The sequence below is a fragment of the Trichechus manatus genome, unplaced genomic scaffold, assembly GCF_000243295.1.
Source record: "Trichechus manatus latirostris isolate Lorelei unplaced genomic scaffold, TriManLat1.0 scaffold00313, whole genome shotgun sequence".
NCBI classification, from domain to species: domain Eukaryota; kingdom Metazoa; phylum Chordata; class Mammalia; order Sirenia; family Trichechidae; genus Trichechus; species Trichechus manatus.
In genome coordinates this window covers 309,909-324,854 of record NW_004444249.1, presented here as the reverse complement: position 1 = coordinate 324,854, position 14,946 = coordinate 309,909, and the positions used below count along the sequence as shown (strand labels likewise).

The following is a 14,946-nucleotide window of genomic DNA, read 5'->3' as shown; positions in this document are numbered from 1 at the left end:
CCCCTTATCTTTGGTTTCCCTTGCAAATTATTTGTTGAAGAAACCAGGTCATTTGTCCTATAGTTTATTACATTGTAGATTTTCCTGATTGCAGCCTTGTGATATTGCTTAACTTGTTCCTTTTAGTTAGATCTAGAAGCTTGATTGTGTTTGGCCTTTATTTTTTTGTTAAGAGTATTTCACAAGTGATGTTGTATACTTCCTGTGGCATCCCATCAGGAGGTATGTAATGTCTTTTTGTGATGTTAAGAGTGATCAGTGGGTTCAGGAGATGCCAGCCTAATCTTCTATATTGATCAAGTTCTCTATCAGTTTTTCATCTAATGGTTTTAGCAGCCACTGATAATTATTACCCACCTTAGATCCATTATTCCATTAAACCAATTGTCGTTGAGTCGATTCTGACTCATGACAATTCCATGTGTTTCAGAGTATAACTTGTGCACCATAGAGTTTTCAATGGCTGTGACCTTTTGTGTATAGATTGCCAGGATCTTTCTTCTCAGGAACCTCCTGATGGAGTCAAACTGTAAAACTTTCTGTTCAGTAGCCAAGCCCTTAACTGTTTGTGCCACCCAAAGACTCATTCAACTCCTCCCCCTTGCTTTAAAACAAACAAACAAACCCATTGCTGTCTATTCCAACTCATAGCGTAGCGACCGTACAGGACAGGGTAGAACTGCCCTATAAGATTTCCAAGGCTGTAAATCTTTACTGAAGCAGACTGCTGCATCTTTCTCCTGTGGAGCAGCTGGTGTATTCCAACTGTTGACCTTTTGGTTAACAGCCAAGGTTTAACCACTGCACCACCAGGGACTCATTATCCTTCCTACTTCATGTATTAGCTAGACTTTTTCTGTCATGGAACTTTTTCCTTATTAATTCTTTGCAAGATGAAAATATTTGGTTCTTTCCCTTTCTTTGCCAGTTTTCACAATGAGTTGGTTTCCCAGCGTTCTCCAAAGTTGGTCAATAGTTCTTTGGTTTTTTTCAGGTATCATAAAATTATTTATAATAGATTTTTAACATCTTTGGTATATTTCAATTCATAGTTTACTATTTCTTTTATGCTGAAGTAGTCTTTTGATAGCTTCCTTCTTTTACAACAAGATATTCCATGGTCATTTGGTACATTTCCTGCCCAGACCTGGAATCAGCCATTTCTCTAAGTAGCCCTGGTTTCTTTAGTTTTCCCCATATATTTTTACTTTATTTAAACTCTTGTATCATTACATTATAACTGCTCTCTCATTCCACAGAATGAATCTGTTGAGAACATTGCCCTTCTAATACTATACTTTCTTAAACCTGAAGAAGAAAGAGCAATAGTGATAGAAATAGCTTAGAAAGTTGCGGGTAAGTACAAGTTGGAGAGGTAAAAGAGAAAAGATAAGGTCCACTCCAGTTTTCTGGTCGCTTTCACTAATAGTTCATAGGGTATAACATTTTTTTCTTTTTTTAAACCTTGGTTCTCTATTTGGCGAGAGGTTCTGGTTCTAGTATTTTATGGCACCTGCCCATTTTTGAGAAAATTGTCTTATGTATGTTTGCTTCCCTAAGATTTCTAGGACATTTAGAACTAGTCAAAATGTTTAATACACGTAAGTCATTTCTTCACAAAATTAAGAGTATCTCTAGGAGTTACTGAACTACTTTTTTGCTGGGATGATGAAAGCAGTTTTGACTCTCTTTTTATCTCATTTTCTGTGGTTTCTTTACACATTATGGGCCCATTAGGTTAGAAAGAAAAAATAGCATCTAATTGCTAAATATTATATAAAATAGTATCAGAGCACTAAGAATATAATGTTACCTTACACTCTTTTTTTTTGGTCACAATCTGAATTTGATGAATAAAATACTTTATAAAACTCTATGGCTTTTATTTTATATTTAAGTAAAGAGATCATAAGTAGATTTGATAGCATTATTAAAGTAGCTAATAAAGAAAAATTTTATTTATAGATCTGTCTATGAAGTGATTATAAATAAAATGTTAAACTTAATGAAACCTAGCTTTATAAGGAGCCCTGGTGGTGCAGTGGTTAAGAGCTCGGCTGCTAACCAAAAGATCAGTAGTTTGAATCCACCAGCTGCTCCTTGGAAGCCCTGTGACACAGTTCTACTCTGTCCTAGAGGGTCACTACGAGTTGGAATCAACTCAATGGCAATGGGTTTGGTTTTTTTTTGGTTATAATCATAGCTACTTCATTTAGCTCACATGTTGGCTTTTATTATGAATTTAGAATTATGCCTTCATAGAATAAAACCAAAAACCAAACACATTGCCGTTGAGTTGATTCTGACTCATAGCAGCCCTCTAGGACAGAGTTGAACGCCTCATAGGCTTCCAAGGAGCAGCCGGTGGATTTGAACTGCCGACCTTTTGATAAGCAGTTGAGCTCTTAACCACAGTGCCACCAGAGGTCCAATAAAACTCTGAAAACCAAACTCATTGCCATCGAGTCGATTCCGACTCACAGTGACCCTATAGGATAGAGTTGAACTGCCCTGTAGGGTTTCCAAGGAGCAGCTGGTGGATTTGAACTGCCAACCTTTTGTTTAGCAGCTGAGCTTTTAACTATGGCACCACCAGAGCTCCAACAGATGCTGTTTATTGAAGTGTCTTTTCACATTCACTTTTTGTTCTCTTTTTTTGTCAAGTGAGAGTGTATTTTTGTCATCAACAATTTGGATATAAGTAAATAACTAAAATGCTGTTTACCCAGCTGCTGTGAAGTTTAGTACTGGGGCATGGTTTCCACTTTAATGAAGTAAACAGCAGCTGCTAGAACAGCCCAAGGCCGTTGCATTTGAGTAATGAATGTCTTCACTTAGCACTTAGTATTGCAGTTTGCTAGCTTAGTTCCACTATCATTGTGTCTGTTTTGCCTTTTAATAGGAGCATGTGAAATGGGTTCATGCTGAAATGGTCAATAAAAACTCCAAGTTAAAGTTAATTTATGTGACTCCGGAGAAAATTGCAAAAAGCAAAATGTTTATGTCAAGACTAGAGAAAGCTTATGAAGCAAGAAGATTTACTCGAATTGCTGTGGACGAAGTTCACTGCTGCAGTCAGTGGGGACATGATTTCAGACCTGGTATGTATGCTTTCTCTATAAAACACCTTGATGTTAGAGTCTGTTTTCTTACTCAGCTTTACGTGATGGATATCCCTGCTTCCATTAAAATTATCCTCTCAGGCAGTTACACCTACTCCTCACTTTTCGACTATCTCATTATCTGACATTTTACATTTACGACAATAGTAAAAAATTTACTGTCTATTTTGCTCATTAACGACATACATGTGGCAGTAACGAATGCCAAGGTGTGAGGCGAGAGTAACACTGTGATGGTTAAGGTTATGTGATGGTTATGTGTCACCATGGCTGGGCCATGATGCTCAGTGGTTTGGCAGTTTTGTAATGAATAATTTGGCAGTTATGTAATGTAATTTGGCAGTTATGGAATGATGTTGTCATCTCCATTTTGTGATCTGATGTGGTCATCCTCCATTTCGAATAACACCAGTTTTCACATAACAACCTAGTCTTTGGAACCTAAATATGTTGATAAATGAGAATGGGTATATTACTTATTTTCTCTTTCCATAATATAAGGGGACCAAGAGGTGGCATCTAATCTTCTTAGTCCCCACTGCAATTTTTAGTCTGATTGCCTGTATCTTTTGAAATGTGTTTGTTAGCAAATAATTACACTCTCCCATCTTTGTGGAAATTACTAACCTCACATTTGTTAAGGAGTTTGCATCTGCTCAAAATTTTCTTCAGTCATCATCGTGGGTGTCTTCAGTGTCCACTTCAGCATCCCCACCCAACTCCTCGGTGTTAAAGTTCTGTGAGATATTTTAGCAACCCTTTTCTTCACTCCACCATCCTAATCTTCTCATAGCCTGAAGCAGGTTACTCAGACTTGCTCTACACAAACAGTCTTACATTCAAAATCCTGCTCCCTGATTTCAACCTCTTTTCCTTCAGAACTTGCTATCCACACTCATCTGGACCTCCTGGGCCCCTTTTTTTCATCCTTCCTTATTTGTTCATGGCACCAGTCCCCACCTGACAGTCACTCGGTTTCCCCCCCAGCCTCTGCCCTGTTGCTTATTTCTGTTATATTTCCCCTGGGTTGTCTGGCCATTTTACCAGTCTGCTTTGGGCACTGTTCCTAGTTGGCATGCTGGATCCATCTAGACTTCTGCCTTCCCCATTTCTGCTGTTTGGCTACTAAACATTTGTGGGAAAGGAAATTGCATAACTGCATTAATTTCGACCTCAGTTTAGTTTTCATCATACTCTGCTATCCTTTTCTTTGTCCCTATTTCATCTTCTTTATACATTTCTCAAGTTTTTCATACCATTAACTTTCTCTTCAGGCCCTAACTCATACTTAGCAGATGGCTCCTACTTCCCAGAAAATAGATGCCATCAAATGTGAACATCTCCTTTCTCCTTCCAAACATTACTAATTTTTTTTTTTTAAGGCAGAAAAGGCTATTTTTAAAAATGAAGGTAACCACTCCCACTCCATCCTTTCCTGCCTTCTTAAGATCTTGCTGTCAAGTTCCTCACTCCTACGTCTTTAGTTTTTTATCCCCTCCCTAAAACAAAAAGTGAAATTAAAACAGCCTTCTGATCTTTTCTACCCCTTTAAGATATTGGTCTATTTATGTTCTTTACTGTCAAACTTCTAAACTCAACATCTTCATTCTCACTTTTTGTTCCTTTCCCAACTCACTGAATCATTTCTGCCTCTGCTACTCTACTGAAGCAGTCAACAATGATACCACCTGCCAAGGGCTTTATCCAGTGTCTCATCTTCCTTCATTCCTCTCCCCACTGTACTTCATAGCATTCCATTCTGTTCACCTCTCACCTGGCTGCTTTCTCTCTCCTTGGCTACTGTGATGTAAGGCTTTTAGTTTTCTTCTTTTCCATTCTCACCCACTTTGCTCTTCTTTTACCTCCTTAAATATTAGTGTTCTCTGGGGTTCAGATCTCAGTCTTTACCGTTTCTCACACTCATCCCGAGAGAAGGGTAAACTCGTGTCCTGAAGATGGGTAAACTCGTCTCTACCTCCAGAATTGTCTTGGGCATGGTTTTTTTTTTTTTAAATTTTGATTTAAATACTTTAGGCAGGGAATATACTCTGTGGTAAGGACGCAGAAATCTTAACCAGACTATTCTACACATTTGTTACTGAAGGTATTTTATTCATGATTCTTGCCCTGTCTTCTCTGAGTGGTCTGATTACCATTGCTTATGTATTACCCTAACTTATGTTGCTTCTGTGGGTCTGCTGCCAAGCTATCATAAATTCCCCTCAAAAGAATTTCTCTTTTACCTTCGGTTCTGCAACTGGGAATTACTGTTTACCCACTTGCTGTACTAGATATCTTGACCAATAACTTTTGATTTTCTTCCTCTCTCCTTGCTTTACCCCTTTTTCCTCCCCCTCTTCCCAAGCAATTTCGCCTTTAGTATCCCTTATCTTAGAAATCATTCCACCACTTACATGTTTGCTCATACCAAAATTTTAGCCATCATCTGTATCAGTATCAGGTCCCGTCAGGAGAAAGAAACCATACCAGTTATTTGACACAGAATATTTAATAAAAGCGTTGTTAACAAGGTAAAAAGTAGTCAGTCAACTGAAAAAGTAAAAAGAAAACTCTCATGTATCATGGAGGTAGAAACTGGAAGAAGTAACTATCCCTAGGACTCGGGAACAGAAAGAAAAGGTAGGAATCAGATTTGAAACTTGGAGGAGTGGCCCTGTGGAGCTGACGCTTAGACCTCTGAGGAGACACAGCTCCCTGGTGTTGGTGTCTCTTAGTGGTGGTGGAGGTAGTGTGGACCCAAGATGAAGCAGGTTCTCCAAAGGTTGGAAAAACTCTCAGTTGTATTCACCTGCTACTAAGTGTTAAGTGTTAAATAAAACTAATGGCCATTTGTGCCAGGTTCAAAAGCTTTCTGAGAACAGTAAGTCAAAATGGCTAAATTGTGCCTTGACAGAACAATAGAGAGTTTTCAAAATGTCCTAACTGCAAAGACTTTCCAAAAAGAACAATCTGTCAGTTAAAAATGTTTCTGATACTCCATACCGGAACAACCAATTTCCATCAGACAAGTATCCCGTGAAACCAATGACAGAAAGACTCCCACTTTATAAGATCCTCTCTTCAATTAAGGGCATACGTAAGACCCAATCACTGTAACTTCCGTACTGGAAATCCCCTAATTCCCTTGAAAACCCCTGTACTCCAGCTGCTTAAATGAGCCCTTGCCACTATTGGCTTGGATGCTCACCGTTTGCAAACAGCTTCTCGCCCAATAAACCCTGTTAACTGTAGTAAACCCTGTTACCTCTATTGACTATAATCAAAATTTTCCTTTCCATATAAAGACAGTGCTGCTGCAGGGATGAAGTCTTGCTGGGGTGACATTCACAGGAACACAAGCAAGCCCATCCTATCCACAACCAAGTCCACCATCCTATCTGCCTGGAAAGTCCTTCAAGGAGTAGTGGCAACTGGTTGACTTCAGCCTCCCAAATCTGGTGCAAGTTCCTTTTTTGGACCAGCTCTAACTTAGAACCATACAGGGAAGAAGATTCTGGAAAATATAGTTCCCAGCTTCAGAGCTGACAGATCTGTCCTTCACAGCACTCTGAGGTTCAGCCCCACTGAACTGCTTGCTGTTCTCTGAACATGCTGAGTATGTTCATGCCATTGCATGGGCAGTGCTTATGCTGTTTCCTCTGCCTGATGTTTTTCTTCTCTTCCTAGTGAACTTCTGCTCATTCACAACTTCCCAAGCAGTTACTTTCTCCTCCATGTTTTCATAGCATTCAGCAATTTCTATCACATTTCTTTTTCAGTTCTCTCCGAATAGTTTAAGTACTTAAGGGAGATTAAGGACAACTTACCTAGTGATTTAGATGTGTGTGACAAATATGAGCCCAGAATGGTTTCTGTGAAATAGACTGTGTAAGAAGTGATGCCTCACTGGCTCACAGGCTGCGAAGCCTTTTCTGGCCAGGACTTGCCACTCTTGGATGATACTGGGTGGTAGAAAGATTTTGACTGATGGCATCTTTTCTTTCTTTTCAGTTGTAATAGGTTCAGACACTATGGCTACTCCCACTGTCTCTTGAATCCACTTCAGCAGGTGTGGACCAATGTATTCGTTGGTGGAATGTTTAGGCATTCCTCCCCTTCAACAGGGAGTCCCACCTGTGGCAAAGAATAGTGTATCCGAGGAAATAGTGATATGTACAATAAACTCTGCCTATTCAAAAAGTTATAGTTATCTTTGATTATCTGCATAGTGTTGAACGGTGTAATTTAATCTTTAAAGGATGGAAAGAGGATACATTGTATCCTTTTTCTCCCCCCAGATTATAAGGCCCTTGGTATCCTAAAGCGGCAGTTCCCGAACACATCACTAATTGGGCTGACTGCAACTGCAACAAGCCATGTTTTGAAGGATGCTCAGAAGATTTTGTGTGTTGATAAGTGTTTCACGTTTACAGCTTCTTTTCATCGGCCAAATCTTTATTATGAGGTATTTCATTTCACATGCATTTCTTACTTTTGTGAAGGGTTTCAGCAGAGCAGTTACCTTTGTACTTTATTGTACTTGAGAAACAGTTAACTATGTCAAAATACTTTTAAAATCAGGAGGTATTATAAGCAGATTCATTAATTAGTGCTTTTATTCTTATGTCTGTTGTACTGCCTAATCCTTTGTTAGAGTAAAGAGAAGACATTGCCCTGCTGGTGATATTATCTTTTATAAAAGATAACGAGCAAGTCACATATTTGTTAACTTTATGTACATTCTTGCTTGTGCAAGGGTGGAGAGAAAGATGGAATGATACTAAGGACTCTAATGATCTATTGAAATTAGTTACTAAATAATAGAAATATTAATATGCCATAAAAAAATTTGCTAATACTTACTTAGATTTTATTTGATACAAATTTGAAAGCTGAATAACCTAATGTTTTCTTCCTCTTTTCTATTCCTTTTAAGACTAGGTTTAATAAATTTCTGAGTTTTCATTCAACAGTTGTTTGTGCTGTGGTTTATGTTTTTTATCAAAGAAAAAAAGACTCCAGTTTTACCAGTTATCCACTGGTTCTGTCTCATCTCTGGTAAATTAAAGAAGGATCAAGAAGAGTGTGTGGGAGGTGGCAATGATGTTATGTGAGGCTAATGAAAGAGTAAATAAAAAAATGACTACCCTCAGGAAAGAATAGCACCTTGAAAGTTGTAAGTAAATGGCTACTTGGATGGTACACATGAGTTTACTTTTTAATAATGTATCTTTTTTTTAGGTTCAGCAGAAGCCCTCAAACACTGAAGATTTTATTGAGGATATTGTGAAGCTCATTAACAGGAGATACAAAGGGCAATCAGGTAATAGAGAAAACAAACCAACTTTGAAGACTTAGAGGTAACTTTCAGAAAGCAGTAACTAATATTACAGTGTACTTAGAAATAACTAACATCGAAAATATTAATGCATGGCAGACGATTCTTGAAAACGTTGTGATAAAATTATTTCGTGTGTTGATCTTAGAATTGGGTGATATCTGCTTGTGCCACAGATGATAAGAATCATAGAATTGTCTGATTTATTTTTGCCTATTTATGCGTAATTGCTTTAAAGAATAGACCTGATAATGTGAATTATCAGCAGCCCATATTTTGTAAGTACTCTCAATGTGTACAAGATAGAGGGGTAAGCACTGAAGTTCTAAAGGGATATAAAATATAGTCCCTTTAATAAAGGGACCCATTAAAGAGATAAATAATTAAATAGTATATACTGGATGGGTTATATAGATGGAGTTGAGACTACATATTTATGTGTTCCAGGATTAATGAATAAAGTGTTACTGAAGCGAAGAGTTAGTGTAAAAGTTGTATTTCAAATCTGTTGTATAGCTTTTCGGGAGATACTAATGGGTGTCCTGGGTAAAAGGAGTTCCAGGGTCAAATAAGTTTGAGAAAGGCTGCAGTTATTTATCCCCCCTGGAGATTCACAGGGTGTCTCAACACATTATAAGCTCTGAGCAGCTCTGCAAGTAAAGACAGAAGCCTGTTTGACTTTGTTTTAATGCAGTGTTCCCCAAACTCATTTGCACATGAAACTCTTTTTTCACAGCACACTTGTTTACATCCTATGGAGCTGTGTGACATCAGTTTGAGAAATACTGTGTAGTAGGAGATAAAGTTGGAGAGGAAAAGAGGTAATGGGAACCAAAATGGTGGTTGAGGACTCACTTCTGCTTTAAAGCAAGCTAGTGATCAAATCTGAAATTATACCAAAAAATCAACATATGCTCAGGGCCTTGGATTTTTTATAAATTTCCCCCCACCCCACCCCCATGCATTCTATTAATCAGTATCTTGAGTGTGTGTGTTGAAAATTAAATTCCAGAACTGTCTTACATATAGCTAACAACGGGCCATATTTTATTACAGGAATCATATACTGTTTTTCTCAGAAAGACTCTGAGCAAGTTACTGTTAGTTTACAGAATTTGGGAATTCATGCAGGTGCTTACCATGCCAATATGGAGCCAGAAGATAAGACCAAGGTTCACAGGAAATGGTCAGCCAATGAAATTCAGGTTAAGTATCTATTTTCAACAGAAGCCTAGTTTACCTTTAAAAATATTTAAACTTAATTAACAGATAAAATGTTAAAACATTTTAGGTAGTAGTGGCAACCGTTGCATTTGGTATGGGAATTGATAAACCAGATGTGAGGTTTGTTATCCATCATTCAATGAGCAAGTCTATGGAGAATTATTACCAAGAGAGTGGACGTGCAGGTATGTAGCACTGAAATCCAGAAGTAGTTTTTAAAAAAGCTCTTCCAGAAAACAAACTATAAATGATGTTTAATAATTTTGTATTTTTAATCTTGTTTATTGGATAGTCATTTTAGAACAAATAATGAAGGCTTTGGGGTACTTTTATACTTAACATATAGAGAAATTTTACTCGTATTCTACTGGAGTGTTATGATTTGTTTCTTCTTAATGCTTGCTTGGAAAATTTGACGTCTATCCCTGCCTCCTGAATTTTTAATTAGTGGTTTAAAATCTGTAACTAATAACTGGACTGCTTATAGACTTTTTTTTTTCATTTAATAAAGCTGATTACTGATAAAACTTTTTTTTTAATTTGAGGGCAGCTGTTACAGATTAACTCACATCTATGTCTGAATTTCTAGATGTAGTATGTATAGTCTGTGAAGCACTGCCAGCTAATTTTACATATATTATTTCTGCATATTTTGAATTTTTTAAACTGATTATACAATCTCAAAATTTCTCATAAACCACAGGTAGAGATGACATGAAAGCAGACTGTATTTTATATTATGGCTTTGGAGATATATTCAGAATAAGTTCAATGGTGGTGATGGAAAATGTGGGACAACAGAAACTTTATGAGATGGTGTCATACTGTCAGAACATAAGCAAGTAAGCCACACTCCTTTATAACTTTGGTCAGTTAAAGACAATCACAAATATGAAAGCATATAACACTGAGTACTTACTAAAGTGACTAAGTACATTGGTGTAACACCAAAGTGCAAACCTGTAAAAGGAGATAGATGCCTGAAGGGTAGGAACCAGTACATGAAGCTGTATGATGTGCTTTAATCTAAGAAAACATGTATCTGCCTATCTTTGAGATAATCCTTTAAACCTACTGTTTTTATTGCTGGTTTTGATACAGATTGACAGTTCAAGTTGGTGGACAGCTACATGATTTAATAATTTTGAAAGGGTGTATAATAAGATAGGCATTTTTTTAATGCATACTAATATATATATTTTAATTTTATTGTGTTTTAGGTGAAAGTTGATAGTGAAAATTAGTTCTTCATTCAAAAATTTATACACGAATTGTTTTGTGACAAGCTAGGCATTTTGAGAGTTGAGCTCATTAACATGCCAGCCTACCACCTGATGTGTCAATGGAAACTGAGGGCAGGGCCAAGCTTCTCCTTAAAAAAAAGAATTTAAATCTATTTAGAGTGGCTTTAATTAGACACAAAACTTCCTGATGGCTTTTTGGACTTACTCACCTTTGTACTCTATTGTCCATCACATAAGAAGGGCTCAAAAAATGTTGAAATGATAATTAACTAGACAGTAATAAGATACAGACATTCCTTTCCTATACCAAAATCTATAGGTTCGCTATGAGTCGGAATTGACTGCAATGGGTTTTTGGGTTTTTTATACCCAACTAAACCCATTGCCGCCAAGTCAAATCTGACTCATAGCGGCCCTATAGGACCGAGTAGAACTGCCCCATAGAGTTTCCAAGGCTGTAATCTTTATGGAAGCGGACTGCCACATTTTTCTCCCATGGAACAGCTGGTGGGTTTGAACCGCCAGCCTTTCAGTTAGCAGCTGAGTGCTTAACCACTTTGCCACCAGGGCTTCTTCCTTTCCTATAGATGCTACAATAATCTCATTAAAGAAATGGGAAAACAAAAATTTTCTTAAAAGCCCAGTGGACTCCCTGCTTTCTGATTCTCTTGATGGTTGTAAAATATTGAATCTCAAAATGAAACTCAGATAACTTCTTAAGCAATGTTTATCAAGGGCATATGGAAGAAACATTTTATATTACATGTGGTAGGCAGAATAATGGCCCTCCCAAAGATGTCCACATTCTAATTGCAGCAATTTGTAAGCAAAAGAGAATTAAGGTTGCAGATGTAATCGGTTGACCTTAAAGTAGGGAGATTATCTTGGATTATCCAGGTAAGCCAATGTAATCACAAGGTTTCTTAAAGGTAGAAGAAGAGGTAGAAGAGAAGGTAGGAGTTACTCAATGCGAGAAGGCCTCAACCTGCCTTTGCTGGCTTTGAAGATGGAGAAAGGGGGTCCTGAGCCAAGGAATATTGCAGGAAGTCTCTGGAAGCTGCAAAAAAGCAAGGAAACAGATTTCTTCCCTGCAGTCTCCAGAAGAAATGCCAGCGAGACAGACCCATGTCAGACTTCTAACTTACGGAACTATAAAATAATAAATAGATTTTAAGCCATTCAGTTTATGGTAATTTTGTTATAGCAACAGTAGGAAACTAATATAATATATAATGCTGTATTTTGAAACAGGGTTTCTTAAAACTGAATTAGATCATTTAATAATCTCTATCTCTAAATATGTTTTCAGATGTCGTCGTGTGTTGATAGCCCGACATTTTGATGAAGTATGGAACTCAGATGCTTGTAACAAAATGTGTGATAACTGCTGTAAAGACATTTGTGAGTTCAGTTTTTAAAACCTTTATAGGCTAATATACATATATAGCTAGGACAGGACTACATGAGACAATATCTAGACCCCAAGATGGCTTTAAAAAATTAAGCAAGGTGTAATTAGAATATTCCAGATTTAAAAGGAACCACACAGTTTTGAAACAAAGGTGAATAAACGGAAAAGGCATATGTGTATGTAGATATTTTATATTGCTGTACTGAGGGCATATGGAATTTTTAAGAAATGAAGAAAATTTTTAAATTCCTGAATAGAAATGTTACTTATATAAGAAAAGTGTAACCTTGTGATAATCTCTAATATAGCCACTGATTGGGAAGAGGAATTTTATTGCAAAAGAGAGATTATAGTGAATCGTATTTGACCCAGATGATGACTGACTGCTCACAAGACACTAACTTAGCCATGTTTTGGTGGTATAACTTTTTTATCCTCTGTACATGCGTTGTATTTGAAGAGCAGGACTAACTAGTTCTTCATGCAAGGCCTCACTGAGTTCTTATGTCTCAGTGGGTGGAGGTCACTACGGTTTCAACTTTGCAGCTGAAGAAACTTATTTATGAGTTTAATGTATTAGACTGTTTCATGCTGATGAAATTAACAAGGGTCTGATATATAAATCAGAGTGCTAATCTCTTAATGAATAATTGGGGATATCTGTCCAGGACATTCTTGTCTCTAAATCAGAGTACCTAGTACCATACTAGTTTTCAGAATTTTGCTTAATTAGCACAAATCAGATAAGAAAGTGTGAAGAATAGACTGGCTGGCCTATAAAGCACACATTTTAGTAACTGTTATAATCATGTCTGGCAGATACTCCCTGGTCCTAGTGCATACCACAGGCCTTTGGAAAACTAGGTTATTATTTTTGTCATACCAGTGTAAATCTCAGTGTCTGACAGAGACTGTAACTTGATCTACTGATAGACTTGAGGAATAGTTTAGTCTTAATTCATAACACATTAGCAAATCAGTGTTGAGGGTGGCTCACACATTGATGACTAGTTTTAAACAGTTTAACCACTAGGATAGCCTCTCCTTGCCCTCATTTCTAAATTCTAATTGCTTGTACCATGTCTTTTTTATTATAGCATTTGATAGAAAGAATATAACAGAGTACTGCAGAGATCTAATCAAGATCTTGAAGCAGGCAGAGGAGCTGAATGAAAAGTTAACTCCGCTGAAACTGATTGATTCTTGGATGGGAAAGGGTGCAGCAAAATTGAGAGTAGCAGGTGTTGCTCCTCCTGTACTTCCTCGTGAAGACCTGGAGAAACTTATTGCGCACTTTCTTCTACATCAGTATCTTAAGTATACACCAACCCATTTCCTGTCCTTTTGTGCTGTCTGTAACATTTCTTCTGATTTTTTAAAACTGCAACAGAATAAATGAGTTTGCAGTTGTTTCATGTGAACTTTTAAATGCTATAAAAAATTTATATAATAAGCAAACGGAAGGTTAAATGATCACTTCTAAGTCATAAAAGCACTAATCTATAAAGATATATTCACATTCTTACAGTATGTTTTATTCTTATTTCATCAGTGTTGTTACTTAAAATTATTGTACATATAATTATTTTTCTTTTATAAATTTCAGTTTTTTTGGTGGTCTGTAACTCCTTCAAAACCTGATTGTTGATTCTATCTTCTGCAGAGAAGACTACAGTTTTACAGCTTATGCTACCATTTCCTATTTGAAAATAGGACCTAAAGCTAATCTTCTGAACAATGAGGCACATGTTATTACCATGCAAGTAAAGAAGCCTACACAAAGCTGTTTCAGGGTAACTGACTGGCTATTCGTTTTCTATTTCTGTATATATTTCTAATGCCTGTAGGAGGTTTTCCTTTAACTAGTACTTTCCCAGATCCAGTTGAATATGAGAAGAGATAAGTCACTTACTTTTTTTCTTAGATTTGTGTGTGAAGAAAAATAACCTTTGTTTGCTGTAGAGATACTAAGTGGAAGAACTGAGACCTTTTAAGATAGACTAGGGGTTTCCAAACTTTGAATGTAAGGACTGCATTTTAATGTTTAATCTTGTGATGAGTACTGGTTGAGAAGTCTGCCTGTATAGCTCCAGAGGATGGAAACCACTGTTACAAACCATATACTAGCAAGCCTGCAAAATCATGCCATTTATCATTGTGTCTAAGGACACTTGGGATATTCTTTAGGGTTTTTTTCTGACAGCATACCATAGCCCCTTCTATTCAATAGGTGGGTAAGACTCATATTCAGTAGAAATTTGAATATACAAAAATAGATCATTAAAGAGCTAACTGATATAAATATTTTAACATTATTAATCTCAAGAAAACCGAATAGCTGAATTTTTACCAGGGTACTTGCTTCATTATTGTTTTGCAGGCTGAATCATCTCAAACTTGTCATTCTGAACAAGCTGATAGAAAGAGGCAAGAAAAAAAATCAGGGAACTTCCAGAAGTCTGCAAACATGCTTCAGCAATCTGATTCTAAGGCTACAGGAGCTAAGAAAAGAAAACTTGATGATGTCTGAGATGTGTTACTAAATTTTCCAAGAAAAGAAGTTTATGCATGTATACACTATTATTTTTGTAGTTAATCAAAAGCTTA

At 36.9% G+C, this 14,946-nt stretch overlaps 1 protein-coding gene across 2 annotated transcripts in view; it reads left to right on the top strand.

The window, feature by feature from the left end:
• Positions 1-14,884, top strand: part of RECQL (RecQ like helicase) — a 29,888-nt gene extending 15,004 nt beyond the window's left edge. The window contains exons 6-15 of one of the 2 annotated variants that reach the window (XR_002822968.1): positions 2,903-3,101; positions 7,421-7,587; positions 8,364-8,445; positions 9,517-9,665; positions 9,752-9,869; positions 10,388-10,526; positions 12,238-12,329; positions 13,437-13,656; positions 13,946-14,132; positions 14,720-14,736. Coding sequence is in view for 1 of the 2 variants with exons in the window: in XM_004390628.2 (XP_004390685.1) it covers positions 2,903-3,101; positions 7,421-7,587; positions 8,364-8,445; positions 9,517-9,665; positions 9,752-9,869; positions 10,388-10,526; positions 12,238-12,329; positions 13,437-13,656; positions 14,003-14,132; positions 14,720-14,869 (1,446 nt within the window). In the remaining variant the exon portion in view is untranslated. Of the gene's footprint in view, positions 1-2,902; positions 3,102-7,420; positions 7,588-8,363; positions 8,446-9,516; positions 9,666-9,751; positions 9,870-10,387; positions 10,527-12,237; positions 12,330-13,436; positions 13,657-13,945; positions 14,133-14,719 lie in introns of both variants that reach the window. The other variant, XM_004390628.2, reaches the window with a different exon arrangement.
• Positions 14,885-14,946: the final 62 nt, after the last annotated feature.